This window comes from Arvicanthis niloticus, chromosome 2, assembly GCF_011762505.2.
Source record: "Arvicanthis niloticus isolate mArvNil1 chromosome 2, mArvNil1.pat.X, whole genome shotgun sequence".
Taxonomy (NCBI): Eukaryota; Metazoa; Chordata; class Mammalia; order Rodentia; family Muridae; genus Arvicanthis; species Arvicanthis niloticus.
The window spans coordinates 44,769,380-44,791,294 of record NC_047659.1 but is presented as its reverse complement, the minus strand read 5'-3'; the positions used below and the strand labels follow the sequence as shown (position 1 = coordinate 44,791,294).

Genomic DNA, 21,915 nt, shown 5'->3' with positions numbered 1-21,915 from the left:
AATATCACTAAGTACAGAAGGCTCTGGGTCTTGGTGTCACAATACACTACAAAATACAGCAGTATAAAATGAGAGATGGTCTGATGCTTAGGAGATAGCAAGAAAAAATGTCCCAGTCACACACAGGCTGTACTCTCATCTCAACATCTCTCCTTCTTCCATCTTCCCGCCACATTCATCCTGCTTGTAACTTCATCTTCCCATGCTCAACAAATGAATATCTGCCTACAGAGGAAGACCAAGCTGAGATGCTTTGAAGTATACTATTGTTGCTGTTGTTATTTGTCACACAGGGTTTCCTGGTGAATAACTACAGAGGTGGGTTAGCAGGACAACCTGCAAGGTCCAGAATTGCTGAAGGATGCCATGCTGGGGAAGTCTGCCTCTAGTTATGGAAAAGAACAGAGACAAAAAAGTTCCAGGATAAATGACTGCTACAGGCTATAGTAAACATATGCTCACCCTCAGCTCTTGACTCAGGAAGGATGCAACTCACCTGCTTAGGCTTGCATCTCAGAGGGCAAGCACAGGCCGTTTGCTGGGAGGTTGCCTGTTTCCTAGAAAGACATTCGTAGAGCATTCAAGAGCAGTGGTTCAAGGCTGTCTTTTTAAATAAAGTAATTCTAAGTAATCAGTAAGAGGGAAAGGACGGACTGAAAAAGTTGCTTCTGGTTGCGGTGTTTATCGAAGCAGTAGAAGAAACTGAATGATACTACAATTGGCCTCCAGATTCTTTTGTCCAATAGCTCTTTTGACTCTAATTGATCTGTGTCTGCTCTGCGTGTGCATGGAAGAAAGCGTCCTAGTCACAGGACACCTGGAATTTAGAGCTTTCCACAAACATGCAATTTTCAACAATGGAGCATCCATTTAGAAACAGGAAGCCTGAGGTATTTGCTATTGTGTCCTAGTAGAGGAAAATATATGGGATCCCAATTAAGAATTGTTTGCCATTTATTACTCAAGAGTTAAAGTTGAGGTTTCTATCTTAAGAAATACCAGTGAATCTGTGAGATGGCTCCGGGGGTGCAGCCACCTGCCGCCAAGCTGACAACATGAATTCAATCTTCAGGTCCCATATAGTGGAAGAAGAGGACCATAATAGACTCCCACAAGTTGTTCTCTGACCTCCATACACATGCCATGGTGCATGCATGTGTGCACAAAGGTGATCATGTATATGCATACACACACATGCACACACATGGACGTATACACACAATAAATAAATACATGATTTTTTAAAACTTAACCTTTTTTCAAAAGAAAAAATAACCAGAACATTCTCACAGGGTTGGCTTTGGATCTAATCTCATACACTTATTTACCTAAGGGTTTGGTTGATTATATATGCACATATTGCATTCTTATGCATGCAAATCTCTCAGTAATCAGGCCACAGGAAGATGTCAGCAAAGATTTGAAAAAGAACTGTGAATCTCATTGCTGTTTCCAAGCACACTTTGAAATCAATTTGCATAGACACAGGCACCGCTGTAAAATAGGCCATTATATTTATTTCTATTTTTTTTCTGAATTTTGAGAGCAAGTGAATAATCTCACCTGCATGAGATGGCAAGTGAAAGGAACTTCAATAAACAACCAAACCCAATTTCAATTTCTTTCAAACTGTGTTCGATTAAATGCCCAATTAGTTTAAATGGATAGACTGTAAATAAAATAATGCACATGATTATCATCTAATTAGCACTGGCCAGCATTAAAATGTGCTCATTAGTGAGTTGTACGGTATCCTAAGGCTCACAATTAGTAATCAGGGTGTGCGTGATTGGCATGGGTAGCTGCTGGAATGTAGCTACTCAACTGAATAAATCAGAGTTAGGACGAAATGTGTCTTATAAAAGGAAAGAGGAATGCATAGGGAGCTGGCAAATTGAGAGTTTTCTCCTTTCTATAATTCAGGTGCAATTCCTACTCTCAGACACAAAGAGCAAAGTCTAAGAGCAACAGAACATCTGTAGAAAAAGAGAAATTTGCACTCAAGATGAAACAGGAAAAAACCCCAATAGTTACTAAAGTAGAAGTTTTGGCCATGAAAGAATACAAAAAGGGAGACAAAAAGAAGGAAAGAAAAGGAAAAGAAAAAAGAAAAAAAAAAAGACAAAACAAAACAAAACAAAAAAAACCCATTGTGTTCATTAACTGAGAGTATGAAGTTCTATTCTATGAGGTACAGAATCAAAGTAAAGATAAGCAAGGTCTTAAATTTTCATAAAAGCTGAAAAATCCAATAATTATTTCAATATGACTGTAAAGCATTTAGTAAATTAGTGAGCCTCTGCCTTTATAATTTCAGTATATTATTGTGAAATCAGCAGGCTGCAGAGGACAGATACAATAGTAGTTACATTCCTTGTTATATATGAAGGCATCATGGCTGATGCTGTTGATTGGCTACATTGTTTTTCTTTGTCTTTCTCTATTACAAAGACTAGAATGTCTTTATCGGTTCAGAATCTCTTGCAGCTAGAGAAGGTCAGGTGATCCTGTCAGGTTTATGAAACATAGGCACTAGGCTCTGTGTTGGTTTTCTCTTTCTAAATAAAATTTAGTCTAGGCAGTGAAAACAGTTGTCTCCCTTCTTCCATGGATGCAAGCAGCCATCCTTGGGAAAAGGCTATGGTACACTTCCACAGCAGAACAAGAAGACTGAGCCTGATTCCTGTATATCCTCCAGCTAGTTCATCAGCCTTAGCTACTTATTTCAACCTCTTTACTAAAGGAAAAAAAGGCACATTTCACTTTATATAAAGTAGTTTATTGTTGTTGTTAAGTATGAATAAACATAGCTTTAAAACATATTTTACTTATTAGAATATTAAAGAATAAGTATGCAAAAAATGAATAGATTTTATCCTAAAATGACCTTGAGATATGACCTTTATATCAAGAAATATTCTAAAACAATTTTTGCCTTTGTTTGTGGTTTTGGAGACAGGTTCTAGCTTTTTAACTAAGTCTAGCCAAGAACTGTCTCCATATTTCAGATTGCCTAGAACTCATGATTCACTTAATCTCGGAGTGCTGGGTTTATTCCCATGAATTATCATGGCTGGTTTTTAGAGAGATTTCAAAGTTACTAATTTAAATGAAGAACCAGATCTTCTGTTTGCAAATTACTACTATAGGAAGGATGGTGAAAGTTCCTGGAGCTTATTTTAGTGGTTTTTCAAAAATATTTCACCTCCTTGGCTTTAAATAAAGGAAGTTGTTAATTAGGTACTTCACATGATGTGATGGAATTATGATTGCTATGTTCTCTAGCCCTCATTAAGTAAGTATATTGGGCATACCCTGGGAACATCTAGATTTCATCTAAAGGTTATAAACAATTGAAAGTTTATGGAGAAAACAGAATTGAAAGGCTAGCACACAAAAATGGACAATCATGTCACCAATCAACTTGTAGCTATAGTCTCAATTCAATTCTCTCAAGTGCACAGGCTAGTGGTACTCCTAGGATCTATTGAAAACTACAGTAGATAGCCATGAGCCAATGGGACCCTCCCCAGGGCACAGGGCATGCCCTCAGCTCTATCCCTCTAGCACCAAACAGCACTTGATTAATGTCAAGTAGATGCTTGACGAGTTAGAAAAGAAAAGCCCAATTAGACCCTGAAGCATGGTTGAGCAGTTTTTAAAACTAGTTTCTAGTATTTCCTTACTTGGTCATACTCAAATCTCTTGGCATCATGCGATTCACTGATAGAGTTGTGATACCTTCAGGAAGCACATTTCAACAGCATGAAAAATTAAAATATAACTTTGTTTTTAATGTTTGAGGTATAATTACATCAGTTTTTTCCTCTCTTCATCCAAACCCTCCCATACATCTCTCCAACTCTCAAATTCATGGACTCTTTTTTCATTAATTTTTGTTCTATACATATGTATATTCATATATATATATATATATATATATATATATATATATTCCTAAATACATAAATGCACCCACCCTGCCTAGTCTATATATTGTTACTTGTATGCAAGTATTCACTTGTATGCAAGTATTCAGGGCTGATACAATCAATATTGGATAACCAGTGGTTGAGAGATGTATAGTCTGTAAATTTACCAAAACACTAGTTCAAACAGTCACTTTCCTCACCCAGCAAACATCTCCAACCCCACTTCCTGCAAAATGTCCCCTCTTCTTGCTCAGCGTACTATTTTCTGTATCTGCTAAGTATCCCTTCCAGCAAGAATTTCCATCTTAAGGAGTCCAGGAAGAACGGAATTGGGAATTTAATTATAAGACTAATCAGTGAGTCTGACTATGGATAGTCTCATGTTAATAATTTTGCCTCATTATATCAGTTGAATTATTTTACATTTTCATGTATTTCCTTTTATAGCCATAAAACTTGAATTTTAATTGGCATAGAGTGTTTTAAAGGCCAAAATGTATTTTATTGATCCCAAATTGTTTAACAAAGGAGTAAATTTCAAATTGGATTACAGTCCTTTTTAGTATTTATAGCTTTGTTCATCTCATTAAGTAAAATTAAAAAGTATCTATGATTTAACACATTTGCTACAGCCATTCATATCGTCTTTCTTCTTCCTTTTTTATATAGAAATGAACAATTCCTCTATAAGTCTTCCACCAAGAGAGTGCTTCACAAGAACAAAAAAAGAGAAATTTGAGGAAGTGTTACAGTTTGAATCTAAAATGTCCTCCATAAGCTCAGTTTGTAGATTTTGGGGGACATGTGTGGGGTTATAGAACTCTTAGAAGATGGGCCCTAGCTGAAGAAAGTGGGTAATGAGGGTGGGTTAGGATAAGCCTTGGAGGTTATAACCAAGCCTCATTTACTATCACCTCTCTGCTTCTTGATTCACAGAGGTGTAAGCAGCTGCCATGAGCCCTTGCCACCAATGATCCACTGTCCCCATGCCTTCCCCATTGAGATGCACTGTATGCCCTCAAACCACAAAGGAAAAAAGTCTTTCCTCCCTAAAGTTGGCTCCTGTTGGGCTTATGGTGGCAGTGATGAGAAGTGACTTGTATGGAGAGCCAGAGAATATCATATTTGATTGAAAGTGAACCTGAGTCGCAGCTGGAGTGAACTTTCCAATCTTAGTCTTAGTTACATGCCTTAGTCAAAAACTTAATAAACTGCTATTCTGCTTAACGGATGAAGTATCAAATCGCCCTCCAAATTCACATCTCGCTATGTGGATACTTCTCAGACTCAATCGGGGAAGTTTCTTCATGCAGTGGATAGTGACTAGTGCAGAAACTGGCTCGAGTTTAGAGAACAAGTGGCTGTGGAGTGCTTAGCCACAAATGGGACATCTACAGCAAGCTGCCCCTCCCCCACAGCTCAGGGACCATTAAGGAGGAAGAGGTAGACAGACCCTAAGGCCCAGATGTAGAGGAAGATTGGGACAAAAGATGTTTGGTTTTGGGACATGGTAGGACCGCTGTATTCATGAAGTCACAGCTTGTGTGGTTGTCTGTACATGATCAAGCCAGTCAACATTCTAGCATGGGGGAGGATGAAGTGTGGTTCATGGACCCTAACCATAACTCAGGATCTATGGACAATTCACTCCTTCTAAGTGAGGAAAAGTCAGTTTTTTCTTTATGGCTATGACCCATTAAGCAGACTCCAGTGTATGGCCCTACAATCAAGAGTAAGGGGGAATAGAAATTGGACTCACCCAAGAGGTGTTATAATTTGTTTTCTGATAAACCACTGATCAAAACCAACTTGGGGTTGGGGGAGGATTTATGTAGCTTACAGGTTACAGTCCATTACTGAGGGAAGCCAGGGAAGAAGGTCAAGGTAGGTGGGGGTAGATCTGGAAGAGCTCAGGGGGAGAAGTGAATAAGATCAACGTGGTGGTTTGGATGAGAATGGCCCCCATAGGCTCAACTTTGAATGTTTGGTCCAACGTTGGGGGGATCGTTTGGGAAGGTTAAGTATGGCCTTGAAGGAGGTATATTATTTACAGGGGATGGGGTCAGGGAGTCAGCTTTGAAGTGTCCAAAGCCAATGCCATTGCCAGTTAGTGTTCTCCCCACCTCCCAACCCCATCTCTCTCTGTCTCTGCTTTGTCCCCCACCCCTCTGCCTCATGACTGTAGGATCAGATGGAACTTGTCAGCTACTGCTCCAGCACCATGTCTGTCTGCCTGCTGCCATGCTCCCCCTCATGTTGGCCACAGACTCTCAGCCTCTGGAACTATGAGCCCCCAAATGAAAATGTTTTCTTTTATAAGTTGTCTTGGTCATGGTGTCTCTTCACAGCAAGAGAAAAGTAACTAAGATGGAGAAACCTAAACCAGCAGGACCCCAGATGCCACATTTATTCATCCCCCTGACTTGTCCTGGCAGCCTCTCTGAGGAAGCGACACAGTCTTTGAACAGAAGACAGATTCTCTTCAGAAATCACATTGCAAAATGTTGGAGGAAAAAAGAAAAAGCTGAAGAAGTTAAGAATTTGTAACAGAACAGAATTAATTGGTTTTACACAGCCTCAATCTTAGAATGGTTGTCTCCCTACTTTAGAGCTATCTCTCCGCTGCCTAAAACGATGAGAGGTTGTTTCTTCTAAATCATTATTGTGATCTCCATCAAAGGACGGCAAAGGCAGTAATTAGTACTCTTCACAAACCAGCCTCACATTGGACAAAAACTGCATTTGTCTTTTGCAGAGCCCAAAATGAAGCATTTATTTTTAGAATTTTCTCATGAGTTGTTTGCTTCTAGGTCTTTCTACCATTCATGTTCCTTTGAACAGAAACAGGAAGAGAATGTTAAAATATTAACAAAGTAGCATAACCTGACCTTCATGGGGGAATCATCAGATGGTACATTAAAGATAAGGGAAAGGTTAAGGAAGGCTCTTTAGTTCCTAGGCAACATTAGATTTAGGTATTCATCCAAAAAAGCTATTTATGATTTACAAAGAGATAAAAACCATCAGTGAGGGCAAAGTCTTCGGGGCACCTGGATACTTGGAGAGCTTTTATAACTAGTCTCTGAATGACCACAGAAGTGCTGGTATCAGACATACATAAATGCTAAACCAGGAAAACTTAGTCAGAAAGTCTTCCAGTTATGCTGAATATAACCATGAATTGTGGGTAAAACACACAATTTTGCTGCCATTAGATTCCCAAGATATGATGCAGGGAGGACGAACTCAGACTCCTCAATTTGGAGCAGGAAAGCTGAGTTCAGGGAGACCAGGGTGGCCAGAGCTCACAGGATGAAGTCAGGGAGAAGGGATCTAAACTGACGGAGGTATCTCTTGAATATACTGCAGAGCCCAAAGTTAACCTGCTACAGACTCTGCCTCACCTACAGCAGTTTGGGATAGGAGATAATATAAATTTTGTTTTGCTTTGTTTTTAAGAAGAAGAAAAAAAAAAAAACACTGTGAGGTTGTGCTTGTAAAACCCAGTTCAGTAGCCGCTGGACACGTACTTAAATTAAGTAAGAATAAATAACATTTTACAATAGCCTTCTTTAGTTGTGTTAGCTGCCTTTTAAAAGCTTAATAATCAATACAGCAGCAAGTATCTTTATTACTTTAAAGGGTTTACTTAAAAACTGCTGTGGAAGTAGTCTTAATAGATTTAATGAATTAAAATTTTGTTAATTTTTTTTTAAGTAAGAGTTTTTCATGTGTGTATGTGTCCATTTGATCTCAAATTTTATGTTAAAAAAAAACTGGATCTGTAATATTTAGAGCAACGCTCTTAGACTTCAAGAAGATCTTATAACATTTTTAAGCTCTCAGTTGTAGGGACAAGCACACAGAGATAACACCAAGTCAGCTTTCTAAGGGAGAAGCTCAATCACTAGGCTGCCCAAAGAAAGTGACTCAGCAGTCTTCCTGGTAGCTCGTTTTAGCAATAATAATAAATTACCTTGCATTTCTCTTCAAATGCATGTTTGATTGGGACAGCTTCCCAAGCCACTTGTCTAGATTTTTATCATCCTGACAGCTCATGATATTGGCATTTTTCTCTTGAATATGCAGATGCGGAGACGCTTTGACTAGATGGATGTGGGAAGCCAAACGGGCTCATTTTGCTTATTTCTTGTGAATAAATTGAAAGCTGAAGTCTTCTCCATCATGATTAAAATCAGGCATTTTCTCCAAGGCCATATAGCGCTGTTTCTCTTGCTGCCGAAGCAATTTCAATCACAAAAGCAAATTGCCTCCATATGGATTCCTCCAGGAGACTTCAACTAAATAGAAAGAAAAATCTCCTCACTGGGGACTCTGAGGCTTCATGGTAGACAGGGGTAGAGTTGTTGGAGATTAATTATTGAAAATAAGCCATGCCTCATCCCATTTCCCCTCTGAGGATCACATGTTGTCTAACTGACAGCTGTGTAGAGTAGCTGAAGAAAACTCCTCTATGGGGACCTACAGGGAATGTGTGGTAGAACCGGCACAGCAACAGAATCCCCTGGCTATTGATAGCACAATCCCCTCAAGCAGGCTCAGAATGTACCGGGATAGAAGATTCAAGATGAACATTATTGACTCTACAGGAAACTTTGAAAAAAAGCTCAGAGGGAAGCAGGCCTCTTACATTTGCAGATGGGACTGGACAGACAGAACACAATGCGCTGAGGACTACGGTAGCCTTATGGGAACAATGGCAAAGAGTACTGAAGAAATGAACAAGAACCGTCCTGTTCTATTTCTTTTGCTCCAGTGCTCCAATCAACATGGGATAAATTTATTTTGAAGTAAAAGCTTCTTTTACCCTGATTTGCTTGTTTTGCTTAGGAATCCATTGCCTATTAAAACAGAGAACCCTAAAGTGTCTTGTAAAAGCAACAGTTCATTTTCTGTAATTATACTTGGAAAGCTGCCAGAAATTAGCTGTTCGATACGTTATTTTCCATGACTACTATTAAATAGCCTTCCCTTCAGTGTTTTCATACATATTGATGACCTATTTAATAGATCATCACCTAAAGTAACTAATTCATTAATAACATTCTTGAGAAGAGTTACAAACAACATTGCAGACCACAGGCCATCTTGCATGTAGCAGAATCAGACTCACGATCTTCAAACTTGATCAGAAAGACATAGTTATCATCAAATGAGTCTAGAATTTCAATGAGGAAGAAAAAAATCTCACTGAGAGGTTGGTGTATATTAATAGCCCATAAATAATTTTCGGAAGTAAAGCACAGAGATTAGTCCAACAAAGTGATGCACAAGTATTTAATAGTTTTTCTGAGGTGGAAGAATTTGATTATCCTCATTTTTGAAAGACTTGACTCCTAAAAGTTAAATATGGGGATGCCCCAGTGAAGAGATGAGGCTTTTCTGGTGAATAGTAATCCAGTGGGTTGTTTTCAGCAGGGTTTATTGAAACATATACAGCCATTGCTGGCCTGGAAAAGACACCGTACTCTGGACATAAGTCAAATAGAATGTGGCATTTCAATGCCATTTCTAAATTAAAAAAATAAAAAAAACAGGTATCTTAGATGGCAACTATAGACTTTAAATACATGCATTTGCTCTTACTGATTTTTTTAACTCCCTAAAAATAAAGAAATAAAGCATTGTTATAGAGAAATGTATCAGAAGCATTGGGTTCCAACTCTGGTTCCAACCTGGCATTATTACAGTCAAGTTACTTGATCTGAACAAACTTCTATTTCCTTATCTGATTCATGAGATAAAACTCCCGTGAATGCTCCAGTAAAGATGGGTTTTGACTGTGGATACTTCTAAGAGGCCTACAGGAGCCAGAAGTAGCCAGGCTTTAAGATGATAGATGCATCAGACCCTGGGAGTTCTGTTGAGCGCTAAATACTATGATTAAAAGGAGTCTTTCTGCTTAGTGGAACGGTCAGCATCCAGCCCCTGTCAACTGTCTTTACTGGGCTATACTGTCTCTATGTTGCCATATTGTCAGGTTTGTCAAGAAAATATGGATGTGAATATTTCTGGTTAAATACTGTTATTTTTAAATGTCACTTGGAGAGCAGGCTAAACTTATGTCTGTGGGTGAAGCAGGACCTTTGGCCACCATGGTGTGACCTCTGTAAAGATGTTCCCAGTCTCTCTGCTGTGGTTCTATTGAGGAATGCAGGAAATAGGTGATCCTGAGACCACAGGGCACTGCAGTTCTACTTAATCTTCTTCTCCTCACTGGGTCTCATTAACATATGTACACAGTAGGGAATTAGAACCACGGTCAGTGGGATGGATGCACTTTTACAGAAAGACAACAGGTAAAATAAAGGTTCCCTGTGAGTCGGGATCTTGATGAAGCGGTGAAGTTGCATTGTGGTCAGTGAGGTCAGAGCACAGAGCAAGCGGAAGCTCAACTTGGAGTCATTTTCTCCCTGGCGGCTCAGAAGGAACATTTCTGAGTTGATGGCAAAACCTAAGCCAAAGAGGACCCCGAGGTTTCTCACAAGTCCAGCAAAAGGCGTGCTGTCAATGTGGATCCAGTCTGGGTTGGCACACCACTTTTTGGCAATGGGCACAGACCATAGCAGGTCAATACCGAGTAGTCTGAGAAGCAGGTAAAAGCCAAGTGCAAACAGGAAGAGGAAGACGTTGGTCTTCAGGTACACACTCAAGCTGGCCATGTAGATTCCTGGAGTGTGTTCAAAGGCCTCTGCCACTAGCATCCCTAGGGATTGGAAAGAGATACTGACATGAGCTTGCAACCCTAAGACTTCAGGAATCCCTCACCTCTGCACTTGGGAGGGCTTTAGATACTGAGGCTCTAACAACCTCCTAAAGTGTTTTCAGACATAAGCTGAAAACAGATTAGTCCCATAGTCTTTCAACTACCTACACTGGCCAAGAAGGATCAGTCAAAAGTCAGAAGCACTGAGTGACAACTCATTTTGTGGGCAGAACACTAAGCAATACAAAGCTGCCACCAGATGAAGTTAAGCCATGCAATAAGAACTTAGCTCCAATGGAGTGTCTTGGCTGTGGGTTTCAGGGTCCTTATGAGGTCCCCCAAAAGTAGACAGAGGCAGTGTCTGACATGATGGTTGGGATGAACCACTTCACTCCAGTTACATCTCAGAAAAGCCCGTCTCGTCATGCAGTTCTCCATTTACACCACTGAGAGAGACTGTGTCAGCATGTGTACGGAGGCTCATGAGACAGGTCTTATTAAATCACCCAAGCCCCCATGGAAGCATGTATGTTAGTGGCTTGATTCAGCTACCTCTGAAACCAGAAAGCTGATGACCAGAGTCTGACGCTACAATTCGGCAAACAAAGCAAAGTGAAATAACACGACTGAACATAAGAGGTCATATTTACCACCAATCACTCCAAGAATGACCTGATGGGGAAAATGTGTAGCTATGAACACTCTGGAGATGCAGACGCTGATTTGAATCAACCAGAAAACAATCCAAAGAAAGGACCAGGTCAGTCTGTGATGGAAGAATGGATACAAATGTGAATAGCAAAGAATTTGTAACGCCTATAAAAGTAGGTGGGTGAAATCTGATCTTCCTCCCTACGGGAGTCTTCCAGGTATGACGAAACACAATTCCAGAGTTTTTCTCCTTGAACATGCTTTCATAGGATTCATAGGATTTGATGGGTTTCACTCGGGACTTCACTTTCCAAAATGCTAGCGCCTAAGATATTAATGAAGTTTAAAGGGAAGGTGTTTAGTCAAAATCCCAGTGTAGAGCAGAGGGAGTGAACATTAAGTTCACTAAAAGAAGAGCTTTGGGTATTTGATAGCCACCGGGAAGGGAAGTTAGGTTTTTTGTTTTGTTTTTAAAAGTAAGACACATACCCACATACACCACACACACAAACGCGCACACACACAGACACACACACACAAAGAGAGAGACAGAATGAGACAGACATAGACAAAGACAATGAGGAAAAGACAGAGATAGAGTCAGAGACAGAGAGAGTGAAACAGAGGCAGAGATAGAGACAGAGACAGAAACAGAGGAAAAACCCAAAATTGGGTTGGTAAGAAGGTTGTGGTGGATCTGGGAGAAGCTGGGGGAGGGGAGATTAATATTAACATACATTGTATGAAATCACCGAAGCCCCCATGGTACATTGTATTTGCAAAGAATTATTACAAATATTATTTTTAAAGAGGAAGGCATTTTGATAGCCTTGAAATAAGGAGAAAGGAAGGAGGGAAATTCAAGTGTGGGGGAATTGTAATATCAGAATAAGCAAGAATAAGCCATGCAGGCTTTTGTGCTCTATCATGGGTTCATCCTCTCTGCTGTCCATTCTCAGCTTCTCTTTGCCGACAACACAAGAGAGGCAAGCCTCCATTTAGGCGTAAAGCTCATGAACATTGCACTGGCCCATCACCTCGTGGTCTGTGATCTTAGACTCTCAGCGGCTCTAATCATCTTATGAAATAGAGAAAATGTGGAACAAGAAAATATACTGCATACATTTGATTAGAAGCAGAAATGGACAAAAATTGTGAAATATTAAGATCCAAACAGTTAAAAAAAAAAAAAAAAAAACCAACCAACAAAAAAACCAAAACCAGCTGTATTTGGTGCCATGAATCTTCAGGTCATTTATTGTTGACAATCAGACCAAAATTTAGTTTTAGCAAGACCAAAGGTAAAAAAAAAGAGATGATTCTGTCAGACAGGAGGTAGGAAATGGAAGAAGCATTAACAAGGGCTTGTGAACCCCAAGGCAAAGTGTAGGCACCCACTTATTTTTTAATTTTTGTGGGGGAGTATTTGCCTTCATGTATGTATAAACACTGTGGGGTGTGTGTGTGTGTGTGTGTGTGTGTGTGTGTGTGTGTGCCTGGTATCTTTGATGGACAGAAGAGGGTGTTAGATCCCCTGGAACTGCTCTTGTGAATGGTTGTGAGCCAAGGGTCCCAAGAACCCTTGGTCCCTTGCAAGATTCAGCAAGTGCATTTAAGCCATCTCTTCAGCCCCAACTCTCTAAATTTTTACAAATGAAGAAAGTATTGCTGTTACAAACATCAAAAAGAAATAGGAATATTTCTTAGAATAAAAATATTTTTTAAGATTGTTATTTGGAGGGGAGAATACCCACCCATTTCTTACATTATTCAAGACTACTCTTAAAAAGTAGAAAGTGTTTTCTAGTCTTTATTTTCAGAGAAATTTTATACGCTGGTATGGTTGTATGCCATGTTTAAGAAAAAATTGACAAATTTCTTTCAATAACTAAATTTTGGTCAGCTTGTGAACAACATAACATTTGAGGATTCCTGACACTCAATACAGCTTTATTTTTCTTTTAAAATTGCTCAGATTTTAATATTTTTATAAGATTTTTTGCATGTTTCTGCTTCTAGTCAAAACTATACTTTGCCGGGTGGTGGTGGTGCACGCCTTTAATCCCAGCACTTGGGAGACAGAGGCAGGCGGATTTCTGAGTTCGAGGCCAGCCTGGTTTACAGAGTGAGTTCCAGGACAGCCAGGGCTATACAGAGAAACCTTGTCTGAAAAAACAAAAACAAACAAATAAAAAGAAAGTATACTTTATGACAAAGTGGTGTTTGGGAATATTTTAATTACAAAGAATTTCAAAAAAAAAAAAAAAAAAAAAAAAAAAAAAAAAAAAAAAAAAAACCAGAAGAAAAATCCCAGTTTCTACAAATGGTGAGTTATCTTAAAGTTCTACATGCTTCTACACATTAAGAAATCTGTTAGCAGTAGGTCTAACATTCAAATTTAATTTTGCCTCTAGAATGTTTTAATTAAAAAGACTGCAAAGACTTTAAGAGCTACAATATATTTTACTGATCTTAAAAGCATTGGGTGTTCAAAGTAGGAAGCATAATTTTACTAAATCAATCGATGCATTTTAGAGCTACGATGATCCTTAAAATTTTAAGTTAATCTTAAGGCAAGAGAATGTGCATACAAAAATGTTTCCTCGTGCAACTCTAGATGACTTGTTTATGAGGTACCAAAATAATAATTGAATTTTGGAATCCCAAAGGCGTATCTAGCAAGTCATTAATCAGATAAACATTTCCAACTCAATTATAAAAGTGGTAATAGCTGTGAGCTAATTAGAACATTATCTTAAAGCAGAATATTCATTTTCCACTCATTCTGCTACATGGGCTATGAAAGAATAGAGTAAGCACATTTCATTGAAAAACTGAAAATGTATTCAAATGAATCTTTACAAACGACCTTGGATATTCAATACTGTTTCGCCAATGCTTTAGAAGTTGGAGCAAGCTGACCTGCGAAGAGTGATAGAGGACTCATCCATCCGGCTGACAGTGTAGCTTAAGGCAGCTGCTACCATGACATACCAGACACATGATGAACCCATTGCATGACCAGATGGACTTCCTGAAATGAGCATCATTTGTTCAAAAGGTGATTAATTATCAGGATCACAGAAGAGACACTAGGATTGTTCATTTGTCATGAAAATTACAAACAAACAAGCCCATAGGTTATAAATGTACTGCATAGAAGTAGATAAAAATAAGAAAAACCGGAGTCGATCTGAGACTCGAGTTCACCATTTCAAAAACACTTTTTTTTTTTTTTAAACAGGAAGAAACAGAGCAAAAAAAATATCTATTAGAATTAGAAATATTTATTTTTTTCCTCTTGGTCCCCAGAGTGGCCCACTCCTAACCATTTACAACATGGATAATCATGGTTAGAGTTAAAATGTGACTTCTCCAGAACTTACAATGTATATAATCAACCATAACTTTATGTTAATTCTACCTAACTTTCTTTAATAAAAATGCTTTCTATATGAAACACACACACACCCTTCTCCAGCGTTTCAAGCTGATTGAATTCTGCAAATCAACATATTCGGTATAATGATTTAAGAATGTGGGCAGTTGCACCCAAATCTAATACAACTGTATTCAATTCTTCATATGTTGTTTTCAACATATTGACAAGAAAATTAAAGTACTTCTCCTGGATCTTGAATCAATGTATTTTCCTTAAGCCGACAGACAGGCTGTCATTGTTCTGCCTGTGGTTTACTGATTGACTTATAAACAACTGCTGTGTGTATGCAGAAACCAGAATGTGCATATTGTGGCTACTGCAGTGAGAAGCTTTGCCAAACAATGGAGAACTCAATCTACAAAGACACTAAAGGGGGCTTTAGTGAATCTTGACAAAACCCACCTGCTCTCAGGCCTTTCCTAGTGCCAGAACAGATGCCTTTCCTACACGTTTAGTTTTTATTTTTAACTACTTAGACGTGGTACATAACTTTTCATCTAGTAAAAAGTCACTCAGGTTAAATATCAAACTATCTTGGAAAACAAAGGATCAGTCCCCTTTTTTTTTGTGAAACATAAAATTCACTGTAGAAATTCTTTCCCTCTCACCCCATACCCTGTGAAAAACATCTCACAAGATGGAATAGACGCTAGGAAGTTTTAGGATAAAACAGATGAGCATTTCAGCTACCTCAAGGTTATCCATTGATCCATCCACCTACTTATCTCATATAAATATAAAATACATTTAATCCTCGGCTACTAGGACATGCAGTCTGAGCAGCCAGATACTTAAAGAATTAACTGTGGCATTATAAATGCTGTGAAAGATGTATGTATACTTTTAGGGAAGCCAAAGAAAATATTCAGAAAATTCGTTAGGAGCTCATATATTTAAGGTTTGTTTCAAATGACTGTCTAGTGGCACGAATTTTACAACTATGATGTAACACAAGACAACTCTTTCACATAAGCTAAAGCAATATGCATTGTCTCATATATATGAATATACATAAACTTTTTATTCTCTTAAAGTTGACTTCTACAATATAGATGTTATATTTAATACACAGGGCCTTGTAAGTTAAAAAGAGCCGTAGGAAACCCTACTAACATGATACACAATCAAGAATGAAAAAGAAAAAAAATGTTAGTGGCTGTGTGTGTCCTGGCAATGGGAGAACAAGGATGTCTTCACCTTTCTTATAAGACATCCGTCTCTTCCTTATTTGTGAGATTCTCAAAAGAGCCATAGCCAGGAAGCAGTGGAGCAGCAGACAAATCAACATTTCTAGAATCTTAATGTAGTTCTTTGGGAATTTGTTCTAGCTTATTGGTTTTTATTTTTATTTTTTATTTGTTTTCATATCCAACCATTATATCTCTCCAAAAACAATAAATACTCAAGTATAAAATGATTTGGGAAGTATTCTTCCAACCTAATCTTTCACAAGTAACAATATAGAATTTGGTAATTCGTAAAATTTCTTTCCTTCCTCGTTAGCAATTTTTACAATAAATTTTAAGCATCCTCATCTGTGACACTTTCCCTGAGATCCTAGCTATCATACGATTATAGGACGCTAAGCATGTATAAGGGCTCACTTCAATAAGGTGAGGCTTCTTTAATTGCTTACCTGGGCCTGTTTCGCATGTAGTAGGAAACTGCTCAAGACATGGGCTTGAGTGATTTGGGTAAATCTCAGTTTCTTGGATCCACCAGTAAGGACGATGGCCAAACAAAATCCTGTGAATAAAAGAATATGAATTTCATATGTACTTATATATACAACAGTCGATCAAGTGGAGACTTGCAATTCTTATAAAAAAAAAACAAAACACCTCAATAAAAGAGTCAAGGGGAAAGGCTCATAATTAAAACACCCTTAAATAATGTGAGTTCTGGTCTCTCATCATGAGAGAGCATGGTGGCATGGTGGTACTGGGGTCTGAGAACACTTATTTCCCATAACCAGGGAAGTCCTGTGGAACTATCAAAATGGAACTTAGAATCATCAATCTCATTATTGCACTGCTAACTTCTTGGTTAATCACAGGATATGTGTTATATGTGAAATCACTTATAATTCAAAGTATATATTTCTACGCTTTTTATAAGTTCTACTTATGAGTCTGGTATTTCAAAGTAACCAGTTTGTTTGGAAGACATTCTATGTCAAAGTATATGCACCCAAAACTTGATCACTAAGTTAAAATTACAAATTTAAGAATACATTTTAGGAAAGATAAAACACAACAGAAGTCTTACCATTTAAATATAAGATTGAACCAGTCCCCTATGACTGCTACCCATATCATCTTGGTTCCAACAGTCTGATTCAGCTGAAACCAAAGTGGGAAGTAAATAGAAAAGATATTTTGGGGGTCTCCAACATTGGACATAAAATTTAGAAAATCATAGTAAGCCCGGTAGTCCTTCTGCAGATACTGAATAATGAGCACTCCACTCCTATGAAGGAAATCCATCTTGATGCAGTTCTAAGCATGAAGCAGGTGGAGCTGCAGGGCCCTGTGTCTGGCTGTCTTTATATGGTACCCTTGTGATGCGTTGAGCCATTACTGGGACATGTGATGCTGATCATCTGTGGAGCAAGCATGATGGTTCTCCACCCCCCAAAAGTTCATATGCTATGACTTTAATTGATGGAAAAGAGGTACGGTACATGCTGATCTGGGGCAATTTGGGGGGAACTTCAAGAGAAGCACAGTGGATTTCTTCTGCATCCTCCCTTTGTATGAACAGTTGGATTGTGTTTGCTTGCAATTTTTCACACAGTTCATTTCCCTCAAGGGCAGACATTAGCAATCTCTATGCTTGGCTAGCAGACTACATGAATAATTATTCTGTGTCAAATAAGCCTCAAAGCCCTGCATTTTAATTTCAGTGAAACTGTGGCTTTCTGACTGTTCTACTGGGTCTTTCAGGAAAAAGATAGAGGGAATTTTTTTTATTTGAAAATTTTATATTGTTTGGCAGATTAATTTCTGATCACAGGTTTAAAAAAAAACAAACAATCCGATAGATCTTCACTATCAAAGAATGACAGGATACATATGGACAAAGAAGATGATACAGGGAGTGCATGGACTCAGGGTGCAAGCATGTTGTTTATGTTTTTGACTGTGAGGCAAAAAAAAAAAAAGAGATTTTCTTGATTTACTTGGATCATAGAAGTGTGTTGAAACTGAACTATGATGATGATTATCTATCTATCTATCTATCTATCTATCTATCTATCTATCTATCTACCAGTGCACAGATAGTACAGTAGAGGGGAGAGGACAACTTTCAGGAGTCACTCCAGGGAGTGAACCCAGGTTATCAAACTTGTGGAGCAAGCACTTTTACCACAGAGTGAGCCTTCTCCCTGGCTGTGGGGAGCCGACAGAAGGCGGCTAACATCCTTGCAGCCATCTTGAGCCATATAGCCTGACAAGAGATTTGATTACAATAGCCTACAACAGCTGAGCGCACTCTGATAACATCTTGTTTTAGATACCCAGGGTTTTCCCTTGGGTGTGTGAGACTTAAAGGTGTGTGACTTAAGGGTGTGACTTAGAGATCAGATTTAGAGACAAGGCCTAAGGGCATGACTTAAAGGCGTGGCTTAGAAGTGAGGCATATAAAAGGCAGACAGAAGAGTTCAGTACAACTTGGAGTAGGAATTAGGCATTGAGGAAGAAGACACTTGGACTAGAGAACTCAGAAGAAATGATTATTAAGTATTAGGCACTTGGAAGGGAGCTTGGAAAGAAGCTTGGAACTTGGAGGCACTAGGGACTAGGAACTAGGGACTAGAAACTCAAGACTAGAGACTTAGAGAGACTGAAGAATAAATGGGATTGAATCCCACTCTGTCTGGTCTCCATTCTTTGAGTTCATCCTCACTCTCTTGCTGAACCCCCGACCCGAGGACCAGAGCACCTTGGGGCAGTGTGGGCTCTAACAGTTTAGCCCCCAAGGCTTTTGGCAATGTGGGTTCCAACATTGATAGAGCGGTCCCTGACATTCTGGCCCCCAAGTGTGGGGCAGAGCAGCTCTCAACATTTTTGGCACCCAACGTGGGGCAGTGCAGTTCTCAACATCTATATTATTTTTAACTGACAAGAAAATACAGTTGAGAGGTTTGGAAAAAATGCACTTGTGATAAAGATAGATATCAACTACAAAGGGCTTCCCACCAATCAGGAATTTCCAACCATTTGATTTGTTGGCGACTGTTCATAAGAAGTAAGTGAGAAGCACCCAAACAAGCATGTAGATTGGGATGAAGAGGGTACAGTGGAGAGACATAGGTGCCACAGTCAGTGTAAGAAGCTGCTTGGTTGCAAAGTTGGTAAGGAGTGGATTAAAGCCCTCCACATGCTGAAGGGACAGCTATAATGCCCTTCTCATCCCTCCATTCAGACACTTGTCTTCGATAATCACAGCCTCTCTTACAAAAAAAAAAAAAAAAAAAAAAAAAAAAAGGTCTTCATTGGCTACAGCTGTCACTATAAAGCGCTTTTAGAGTTGTTCCATGATTCTACAGCAGTGGTTCTCAACATTCCTAAATGCTGTGACCCCCTTAATACAGTTCCTCATGTTGTGGTGATGCCTAGCCATAAAAATTATTTAGTTGCTACTTCAAAACTGTAATTTTGCTACTGTTTTGAATCGGCATGTAAGTATCTGATACGTGACCCCTGCCCCAAAGGGGTTGTGACCCACAGGTTGTGAACCACTGTTTCTACAGCATCAGTGTTATGGGCATGCAGTTCCTAACTGTGCCTTGCTGATTTATGTTGCTTCTCCTGGAACAAATGGATTGGCCACTAAAATGTTTCAGGGCACTTTACAGTCAGCATAGTTCTTTTGATAAGGAGCAAATGGGGGAAAATCGCACTGTTTCTAAGATAAATGGATTTAGTAGAAGTGTTCTTAACTGGCGATTAGACAACTAAGGCTACCAATGACCTCGTCTCATTGTCCCAGACCTACTAAATTCTTGGTGGTGGGGATCTGGGCATTGGTCATGTAAAAATATTCCAAGAATCCAGGCTTAGAATGACTGAGCTCAAACAAGGCATATGTGGCATCTGCCTTGACCAACAGAACTCTATACTTCAGGCTTTTTTGCTTTGCATATTCAGGGCCTCTAATTTCCATAGTTTCTTTAATGAGCCATGAGGAAGGACATAACTTCCTTTTATTCTTTTTCTAAGAAGCGTTTGAGCTACATAATTCATGGCATTCATTTTCTTCAGAAGTGTCTTGTCCTTAAATCAGGGTGTAAATGATATCAAATACATTTTTGTCTTACAATTAAAAATTAAAGTTCATGCTCACTCAACATTTTGGAGTCTATGGACTGTGATGATGTTGACTTCACAGTGGCTCTTCATCTTAGGGAGTTAATTTAGACAGACTCTGTATCTCAGAGGACTCCAGTTCTGTAGATTATAGGATAATTGAAGCAAAAAGGATCTCAATGTCCCTTTTCCTTTAATACAACCTGCTAAATCTTCTTATTCCATTATCGGTTGCTAAGTCTTTTCACGTCTTAGCTCAGTACACTTTCTTATCACTCTGGGACATTCTTTCTAGGGCATCATATTCCTTTGCTAAGGCTACCATGAGACTATCAGACTGGCTGACTAAAATAACATACATTTATTTTCTCTTAATCACAGGAAGTAGAAAGTCTATGATGGATGAGGGTGTCAGCGTGGTTCTAGTTTCTTCTGTGGCTCCTCCTTGGCCTGTGGATGTCTGCCACCTTCTCCGTGTGTCTTTACCTGGTGTCCCCTCTGACCCTGTTCCCATCCTAGTCTAGTTCCTTCTTTCCTTTCCTGTCTTTGTGTTTCTCTTATTTTCTTTCCACCTTTTTTCCCCTCCCTTCTGTCTCATTCCTTTTTCACACTAATTGTGGTTTAATTATCTGTCTGCCACTGTTACTGTTATTTGAGACAGAGTCTCGCGTGATTTAGGTTGACCTTCAATCTCCAATTCTGGGATTACAGGTATACCTCCACCACATCTGGCATTTTCTGGGTCTTCAAATCAGTCATTATCTTTACATTTTCTAGCCAAGGAGCAAAGGCATCTCTAAGGCAGCCACGACAAACATGAATTGTCCGATACTGTATTTAGAAACCAAGCCAAGGCCTCTGAGATAGCTCAACAGCTATGAACACTAGCTGCCAGGCCTGGCAACCTGAATTCAAGCTCAGAAACCCACATGGCAGAAGAAGAGACGGACTCCTCTCACTGTGACATGTATACCATCTACATACATACAAATGCAAAACTCTCCTACACAAAGCAAAGAGTATGCAAAAGTCCACAGTCAAGGACTATTCCTTTGAGCATCAGTCCATTCTCTGCTTGCTGTAGGATGTGTCTCTGACTTTTCTAAGCTTCCAACTACTAGAGTTCTGCTATGGCAGAAAAGCATTTGTGTGTGTGTGTGTGGCGGGGGGGGGGGGGGGGGGGGCGGGAATCTTTCTTAGTACATGGTTTGGGTCCAATCTTGGCCAAATCTTTTCGGTCACTAGGCAACCCTTCATCTTCATCTGCAATTTATTTAGAGGTTACCAAACTTCCCCAAATTGCAGGCAAGATGTTTATCCCTATGCACATTTGTTTGAAGGTCACAGCTTTGGAAGATTATCAGTGGAACCTCTGATTCAAGCAAATTAAGTACAACGTGAAGTTCACGGGCATCCCCTGGACTGTCCATATGCTACTCTCAGGACCTCTGCTTTCTCCATTTCCTTGGAGACGGCTTCAGGACTCCATTCTCCCAGCATGACTGGCTGGTGGTAATGATTTCTTTACTCTTAATGACTATGTGGGTTTGTTTTCTTCACTAATGTAGCTAGTCTCAAAACCCTGTTCCATTGCCCTGTTTAGATGTTCCTGCTAGTAACTGATTACTTTCAGTTCTCTCCAGGATGTTATCATTCTGGTTTATTTAAACTTTGCCTGGGTTTTAAGTAAATCCTGCTTGTTTTAGAATACAACATGGAGGCCACAGAATTCTTTCAGGATGTTTTGCCACAGCAAATATTTTAAAACCACAAGGTATAGTCTTATTATAAAATGAACTATTTGTTTCTGAATTATAGTGCCCACTACAGTTCAACACCATTTAGACACGT

At 39.1% G+C, this 21,915-nt stretch overlaps 1 protein-coding gene across 1 annotated transcript; it reads right to left on the bottom strand.

The window, feature by feature from the left end:
* Positions 1-9,213: 9,213 nt before the first annotated feature.
* On the bottom strand, positions 9,214-17,254 carry G6pc2 (glucose-6-phosphatase catalytic subunit 2). The gene is made up of 5 exons (XM_034496238.2): positions 17,021-17,254; positions 16,389-16,498; positions 14,233-14,344; positions 11,310-11,425; positions 9,214-10,659 (listed from the first exon to the last, which is right to left on the bottom strand). Exons 1-5 carry the CDS (start codon positions 17,236-17,238, stop codon positions 10,148-10,150), a joined length of 1,068 nt encoding a protein of 355 aa, XP_034352129.1. The 5' UTR covers positions 17,239-17,254; the 3' UTR covers positions 9,214-10,147.
* Positions 17,255-21,915: the final 4,661 nt, after the last annotated feature.